Genomic DNA, 8,513 nt, shown 5'->3' on the forward strand with positions numbered 1-8,513 from the left:
TTTCTATCTGATGGTACATACGGGACAATAAACAAATAAACTCTTTACTTACCCAGAAGCTGTGCCTGTGCCAAGCATATTTGGGCATGTGGATTCAAATACATGGTTTTTGGTTTTCTTTATTTTCTGGCTGGTGAAATTAGAGCGGCAGAGCTTTCAACAAGCCCTGATTGTCTCCCGGTGTTCATATTCTTGTCTAAAAGCGGGCGTAAAATGTCAGCCGCGAGCGCCACAACCTGTCCACACCTGTGTGTTCGCTGCTTCGGATGTCCACGGCATTTACAGCCTCACACACAGCTCCCACTCACGTCTTTTTTTTGGTCATATTTATCCCTGTTGACAGGGTTACCAACAGAATCTCCACTTCATTCACTAGAATCTTAAGCTTAAGACTTGTGAAATTAATTTTCTTTCCTTGTTCATTGCGTTTATCTGATCGGGCGAAGAGGTGAATCTCAGGTCCAGGGCCTATTTAAAATAGATTGCATAGGTAAAGGAGGCGTGGACAGGGAGGAGTTGCACGTGCGCTCAATTCCACTTGATTGGGATGTACAAAAAGAAACGTGCTGGATCCATGCACGCACACTTTGATACACCTGAATATTTGTGCGTAGACAGTTTCCGGGTTCTGGGTACGGCAAGTTTAGTAGGAAATCCCACGCAAGTATCGTACATGAGGCCCCTGGACTGTTATATGTTGACTGACGCAAGATAAGAACAATCGGTTCATGTACAAGCCTGTTAGAGTTTGTGCCGAAAAAAATATCAGTGAGAGTGAAAGAAATATAGAGGAAGTGATATGTGTGGCAAACTCTGCCGTGCAGAGCTGAAGGATCAACCATCGAATAAACAGGGGCACTGACAGCTGAAGTAAAGAGTGTCACAATATTTTAACTAAGGATTTTCAAAATGAGGACTCTTCTTCTGCTTCTCCCTCACAGGACAGGTAAAAACAATTATTACTCTGCCTGATTCTGATACTAGTACTTAATAAATACATCATGTGGTTGTTAGTTTCAGCTACTTTTGCATTGGTCTCATTAACAGTCTTACGGATTCAAAGTAAAACCAACAGGTTAAAAAATCAGTTCTTATTTAAATACAGATATTTTCTGCTTCTCACTGTGAATAATTCATCAAACGTGGCAGTGACACAACCTGTAGTCTGTTTATGAAAAGGTCACTTGCACAGGCAGTATTGTGATTTCATGAAAATAAGCTATCGGGGCTGATTTTGATTATAAAATATAACCTGTTGATGAAAAAAGCAAGGCAGTGATGTTTTTTTTTATTTCTTCATGCAAACAGTCGCTAATATTCAACAAATTCAACAAGAATTTCAGACTTACTTAAACGAAGAGGAAGTGAAAAGTTTACATAAAGCTTTTCTTAGCCAGTTTTTTTTTTTTTTAAAGCCGCATGTTCAGGTGCAAGAGGAACTCATGAATACTAAAATTATATTACATATTACTGTCAGTAATAGTGCAGAAATATTCTGGATGTTCTAATATGTGAAGGTTAGAGCAGGATGATTAGTGTTGATACAGTTATAAAATTGTTTACAGTTTGTATGCTCCATTCTCAACTTATTCCGAGCGAGACTTGGCCCTGTATGGCTGATAATCATGAGATGATGAAAAGATCAAATAATAAATAATTAAAAATATGCTGAGTCAAATATAATCAAGACTGATCAGTTCAGATCATGCACCAGGCTATAAAATAACACAGAGGGGTGGTTTTTTACTCAGCATTACTGCAAACAATGTCATAAAAGAAGTCCAAAAACAGTTTACAACACAAAATAATTCAAATACAGTTGATACTAGTTCAGACTACTTGCCGCAGCTCCAGGATTGTTTGAGTATCTGACATGATGTGAAACTTTTGTCTGATCTACAGGTTGTGGAGGCTGTGTCAATTGAAGGGATGCCGAGACGGATGGGTTGAATTCACCTGCAACTATTAAGATCTGGTTTACTTTAACTAAACTGGGATATACACTCATGCAAAGTTCTAAAAACATGAGTGGGAAACCACCGACAGTGTTTTCCCTTACCATGATACAAAAAAAAAAAAAGTCAGAGTGCTCATCAAAAAACTTAAACAGGAAGACTTGCAGAATACCAGTGTAAAAAGCAGGGGTCAGACTTTAACCAAGTAAAACTAGGAAAGGTAAGAGACACTTTCAATGTATTTTATTAAACTCATGTAATGACTCAAATTTTCAAAACTATTTTTTTGATGCACTCAAGGCATAAACTGAATGCAGCAGGTCCTGCTATATACAGTAGCCCAGAACAGAAAAACTAAACACGGTCTCTAGATAGTCATGTTTTTTCCTGAATTTTGTAAGTCACTATCACTTGAGTCATTTGTTTCAGGTAAAAAGAAAACCACCTTGTAGGCTACGTGTATTTGCTGCAGACAGGCCACCTCTGGTTTCTGGGGGTTGTGATCAGCAAGGGGTTTTCCTGGAAAGTAGATGCTAAGAATAGATGATAGCTGCACTGCATAGCGGTTGGTGTAGGCTTAACGAACACTCATTGCTATGATTACTGATAAATGCTAATTAATGTTTGTGACAAGCACATGAATTTCTGGTTTGAAAGGCACTAAAGAAATAAGTTTACTCCCTTACTTACAGTTTGCATCTTCAACTTTTCTTTTATATTGCAGACAGAGGCTGCAAGGACAATTCATTCAAACTGTGTACAGAAACAGCTAAAACCACCATCACATGTAATTATCCAGAAACAGAGACGAGTCCGATGTCCTGTTTCTCTGCAAAGAGAAAAAAATCACCTGTGAGGACATCTTACAACTGAATCTTCTCCAAAGTCAAGCGAGACATTCACTCCAACAAACCAACACAGCTTCACCGTGTCCATCAGTAAAGTGTCCTCACATCAGTGCTGTGTCTACTGGTGTGGAATAAAGTCAAATGAAGGAAGTTACCGAGCTGGATTCAGAAAAATACAACTCCGCTGCAGTGTTGCACTTCTTTCTAAAGACATGCTCATATTCTCCATATGCAGTCATTAATATTTCCAATTCTATTGGGGTGAAAAATGCTGCCCTCTTTCTGTCAGTTTCCATGTTCAATCATCGAATCTGGGCTCCATTGATGCTGGCTTTATATGTCTGTGGAGCTCAAGTTTAACTCCAGGTTAAACTACTCTGAGTTGATTAAACCAACTCAAATCAGCTGTTGTGAAACCGAAAACTCAGAGTTTCCTATCTCAGAGTAGATCAACTCAGAGTTCAGGATTTGACTCAGAGTTTGTTGAACCTGCTTTGTGAAACAGACCCCAGTTCATCAACCACCGCCTCAAAAAGCACCACAGAATTAAACCTCTGAATGATATTTGCTAAAAAAAAGTTAATATGATGACAGTGTGTAAAAAATACATCATTTTATTCAATAATCTGGCAGACTTTCAACAACTGTAGCTATTTCTGTTTTTGCTTTTGCTGCACCGTGGTGTTATGGTCAGAGGTTCAGGGATAAAATAGATATCTGTACATAAATAACTTAAATCTAGTCTAAAACCTAAAATGCTCACACTATTTTCTTGTCTTATCTTCAAAAAAAGAAGAAAAAAAAAAAAGATATTTACACAAATTACGGCTGTATTTTCCTGTTTTATTGTATCTTCTTAACCACCGCTATAACCAAATACTATGAGAACATCATGAAAAAATCTGAATGAACTGATGTTAATGTATTATATGTACAGTATACACCATGTTCAGTGTTATGCAACATCTAGTTATTTCTTCATTAAAAGATTATTCTTAATCATTTCTATTTTTATTTGTACTTTTATTCTTACTGTTGTACAGTTGATACTCAGTGTGTTTGATCAATGCTACGTGTTTCTCATGACGATGGAATAGAGTGGACATGATTGCTTGCTAGAAGTATAACTGCATTTGCATCTCGTGTGTTTTCTCGTTTTATATGTTATGAGTGATGTTTGTGATTTTAGATTAAATTTTTTTGACAAACATGATGCATTATGTCACACTTTTATTTTTAACATTGTTTACCTTCTCATCCTATACTTGATTTTACAAAGTGATTGTGTTTATTGTCACGTAGACCTCTGCACAGTTCCCTCCCAAAGTTAGGGGTCAAAGGTCAACACCTAGAATGTGAATAGTTACTGATAATAAATAACACACAAACTATTTGGTGAAATCTGCACAGTTCATATCTTATTATGGACTGGGACATACCCAAAAGTGATGCTTAAATGCTGCATGATCACAGCAACATGCATCAAGTGTGATAGTTCATTTTGTTCATGATGACCAGGACAGTTATTATGCTGACTGACAGCAAGATAGACCAATCGGTTCATGTACAAGCCTGTCAGAGTTGTAACGAATAAATATCAGTCAGAGTGAAAAAAAAAGGAAGTAGACTTGCGTGGGTGACTTTAATATCATCTCAGGAAACTCTGCCGTGCAGATGCTGAAGATTAACCATCAGATAAACAGGGGCACTGACAGCTGAAGTAACAGAGTCACGATATTTTCACTGAGCATTTTCAAAATGAGGACTCTTCTTCTGCTTCTCCTCTCACTCATGACAGGTAAAACAATTATTACTGCCTGATTCCTGATGCTAGATACTTAATAAATACATCATGTGGTGTAGTTTCAGCTACTTTTGCATTGGTCTCATTAACAGTCTTACTGATTCAAAATAAAACCAACAGGGTCAAAAATCAGTTCTAATTTAAATACAGATATTTTCTGGGTTTTTTAATTTCTTGATTTGTGTTTTCAAGATTTAAAAACATTTTTGAATGTGGGGAGAGAGATGGGGAATGACATGCAGAAAAGGGCCACAGGTCAGATTCGAACCCTGCTGCGCCTTCATACGTGGGGCGGATGCTCTACACTCCACTCCACACTACACTCCTTCATGTGTTTTTGACAGCTAAAAACATACAAACATGAGTCGCTAATATTGAACAGAATACAACAAGAGACTTACTTTCTCTTAAAAGTGGAAGTGAAATTTACATACAGCTTTTTTTAAGCCAGTTTAATTTTTAAAAAAAGGCCTGCATGTTCAGGTGCAAGAAGGAAACTTGTGAATATTAATAACTTATATTTTCATAATTACTGGCAGTGAGTGTCGCAGAAATGTTCTGGATTTCTTCTGTATGTGAAAGTTAGAGCAGGATAATTAGTGTTGATACAGCTAATACAGGTGAATACTGTTTAGACACAGCAGACCTGTGTTTGTATGGTTTAGATTTAACTCACTAGTTACACAAATAAAAGAAGTCCAAAACAGTTTCAACACAAAATCATTTCAAATACAGTTGATACTAGTTTAGACTACTGCAGTCGCTCCAGGATTGTTTGAGTATCTGACATGATGTGAACTTTTGTCTTTGTCTGATCTACAGGTTGTGAGGCTGTGTCTAATGTGAAGGGATGCCGAGACGGATGGGTTGAATTCACCTGCAACTATCAAAGATCTGGTTTTACTTTAACTAAACCGGGATATACATTCATGCAAAGTTCTAAAAACAATGAGTGGGAAACCACAGACAGTGTTTCCCTGTACCATGATACAAAAAATAAAAAAGTCAGAGTGCTCATCAAAAAACTTAAACAAGAACACTTTGCAGAATACCAGTGTAAAAAGCAGGGGTCAAACTTCAACACAGTAAAACTAGAGAATGGTAAGAGACACTTTTAATGTATTTTTAATAAACTCAAAATTAAAACTGGACAAAGGTTTTACACTAAGAAAACAAAAATAAAACAAATGAATATAAACATTGTAAGGTAATGAATCAAATTTTCAGAAACAATGTTTTTCATGATACTGATTAGATACTGTCGCAGAACAGACTCAGCCAGACAGGCCACCTCTGGTTTCTGGGGGTTGTGATCAGTCAAGGGGCGGCTGTTTTCACTGGAAAGTAGATGCTAAGAATAGATAATAGCTGCACTGCATAGCGGTTGGTGTAGGCTTAACGAACACTCATTGCTATGAGTTACTATAAATGCTAATTAATATTTGTGACAAGCACATGATAATTCTGGTTTTGAAAGACACTAAAGAAATAAAGTTTACTCACTTACTTACAGTTTGCATCTTTAACTTCTCTTTTATATTTGCAGACAGAGACGGCTGCCTGGGACAATTTATTCAAACTGTGTACAGAACAGCTAAAACCGCCATCACATGTAATTATACAAGAAACAGAGATGTCCTGTTTTTCTGCAAAGAGAACAATTTCACCTGTGAGGACATCTTATCAACTGAATCTTCTCCAAAGTTAAACGAGACATTCACTCTCACAAAAACCAACACAGGCTTCACCGTGTCCATCAGTAAAGTGTCCTCACATCATGCTGGTGTCTACTGGTGTGGAATAAAGTCAAATGATGGAAGTTACCGAGCTGGATTCAGAAAAATACAACTAGAAGTTGAAGGTGAGTCTGACACATTTGATACTTGGTTTGATTTACTCACACAAATAATTAAGGTGTATCTGAAATATGTTGTTCTTAGAGTCACTGATGAGCAATCCTGTCTGTCTGTCTGCCTGTTTATAGATATTACAATCTTCACAAGGTCTCTAACTATTGGACAGAGTTTTACATACTGGTGTGCATATCCAGACCGTGCTCCGATAAAGAAATTCATCTGTAAGGGAGAAGATCCATCTATATGTGAACCTCTAGTGAACACCATGGAGCTCAGCAAGAACACTGGGAGGTTTTCCATGAAGGATAACAGAAAGAAGAGAAACATCACCATAACAGTGAGAGAAGTAACAACAGACGACACTGGGACATACTGGTGTGGAGCAAAAAGCGACAAAGACAAACTCAGTAACCCATTCTTCCACAGATTCTCGATGACTGTAGGTGAGTCATGTTATTTATTTAATTATTTATTTAAGCTGACCTGGTTCAGATTATAGGACGGTAACTGCATGAAAAGAAATCTGAAGTCTTTAATAAATATACTGAAGTTTTTATTGATCAGTTGAAATTCTATACTAATGACTTACAAGAGAAGAAATTAACTTCAGACTGTATGTAAAGAACCTAATTCTTAAGGCTTTCAAGTTTTTAAACCATATAAAGTCTTACATAAGAGGAAAACAACTAAAGGAAGTGGTTTGATATTCGAAGTGTCGGTGTGTAAGATAAACATGTGTTTATACTCAACCCTTTCATGCTTGGAGTGAAGTTTCCATTCTCATTTCTGATGTTAATACATATTAAAGGCTTTCATCAAATCATCAGTTATATCACCCAGCACAACTATTTACACAGCAGATATTTTACACTAAACCTAAACACCCTGAAAAAGGTGTGTGATGCAGCTGTGATTCATTCATGTTTATGTTTTATATATATTTATTATTGTTTCACATTTTGTCTGCTTTAAAATTGTTATTTGATAACATAATGAGGTTTTGTCTCTGTAACACAGAACCAGAGTTTAGAAATTGAAACAGGAGACCATTTTTAATCATTTGTGCTAGCAGTGCATCATTGGCATGGGAGAAGGAAGACAAAAAAACAGCATCTTAATTTGGAGTGTTTTCCTCTCTATTTTTCTATTACGAAATAAATTTGCCACACTTTAAATAGATAGAACATTGTTCATATATGAACCCTTTCTTGTAAAACTTAAAGGCTTTTTTGTTTGCTTTCAGTACAAACACCAACACCCACATCTCGTGTTTCTTCAGCCCAGTCTACGACTACTTCAACATCCGCTGAGAACAATGGTAAGAGAGCATGTTTGATATCTTAAACCTTCTGCTGCAGAAGAGCAATAGGAGTCTGTCTTTCAAACAGCAAGAAGGAAATAAGGTATGCGGTTAATAGAAATTTTCTCTCATGCTACACGAACATGCTCTTCGTGCTGCCTATTAGAGTTACAATAGTGGTTTCAGCTATGCACCAGTATGGTGTTATATGAAAAATTCCTGTCATACGGGAAATCAAAAGTTTTAAGCTGGTTCATCAGTTATATCACCCAGCACAACTATTTAACATAAACCTTTTACACAGCAGACATTTTACAGTGAAATCACACTGAACCTGTTACAGTTCAGTCAAAGGAGCAAACGCCCTGAAATAAGTGTCATGGATGCAGCTAATACGATCATTATTAGAGTACGGGTTTGATATAAATGCCAAATTTTATTTGTAATTTCCCATCCTTCGATAAAACATTGTGAATTAATTTATTCATGTCTAACTTCAATGCTGCTCTGTTTGCTTTCAGTACAAACATCACGACCAACAACACCACCACCAGCACCAACATCAACACCACCACCCACATCTGGTGTTGATGTTGGTGCTGGTGGTGGTGTTGTTGGTCGTGATGTTTGTACTGAAAGCAAACAGAGCAGCATTGAAGTTAGACATGAATAAATTAATTCACAATGTTTTATCGAAGGATGGGAAATTACAAATAAAATTTGGCATTTATATCAAACCCGTACTCTAAT

General features: G+C 36.8%; 2 protein-coding genes across 13 annotated transcripts in view; one reads left to right on the forward strand and one right to left on the reverse strand.

Moving 5' to 3' along the window:
- The window catches only part of angpt4 (angiopoietin 4), a 158,404-nt gene that overhangs the window by 122,672 nt on the left and 27,219 nt on the right, over positions 1–8,513 (reverse strand). The window lies entirely within an intron of this gene.
- The window catches only part of LOC113745848 (CMRF35-like molecule 8), a 16,275-nt gene continuing 9,744 nt past the window's right edge, over positions 1,983–8,513 (forward strand). The window contains exons 1-5 of one of the 2 annotated variants that reach the window (XM_027279240.1): positions 3,307–4,601; positions 5,430–5,708; positions 6,154–6,468; positions 6,592–6,906; positions 7,707–7,781. In XM_027279240.1, coding sequence (XP_027135041.1) covers positions 4,562–4,601; positions 5,430–5,708; positions 6,154–6,468; positions 6,592–6,906; positions 7,707–7,781 — 1,024 coding nt within the window. In that variant the 5' untranslated portion in view covers positions 3,307–4,561. Of the gene's footprint in view, positions 2,025–3,306; positions 4,602–5,429; positions 5,709–6,153; positions 6,469–6,591; positions 6,907–7,706; positions 7,782–8,513 lie in introns of those variants that run through there. The other variant, XM_027279241.1, reaches the window with a different exon arrangement.

This window comes from Larimichthys crocea, chromosome VI (genome assembly GCF_000972845.2).
Source record: "Larimichthys crocea isolate SSNF chromosome VI, L_crocea_2.0, whole genome shotgun sequence".
Lineage (NCBI taxonomy): Eukaryota > Metazoa > Chordata > Actinopteri > Sciaenidae > Larimichthys > Larimichthys crocea.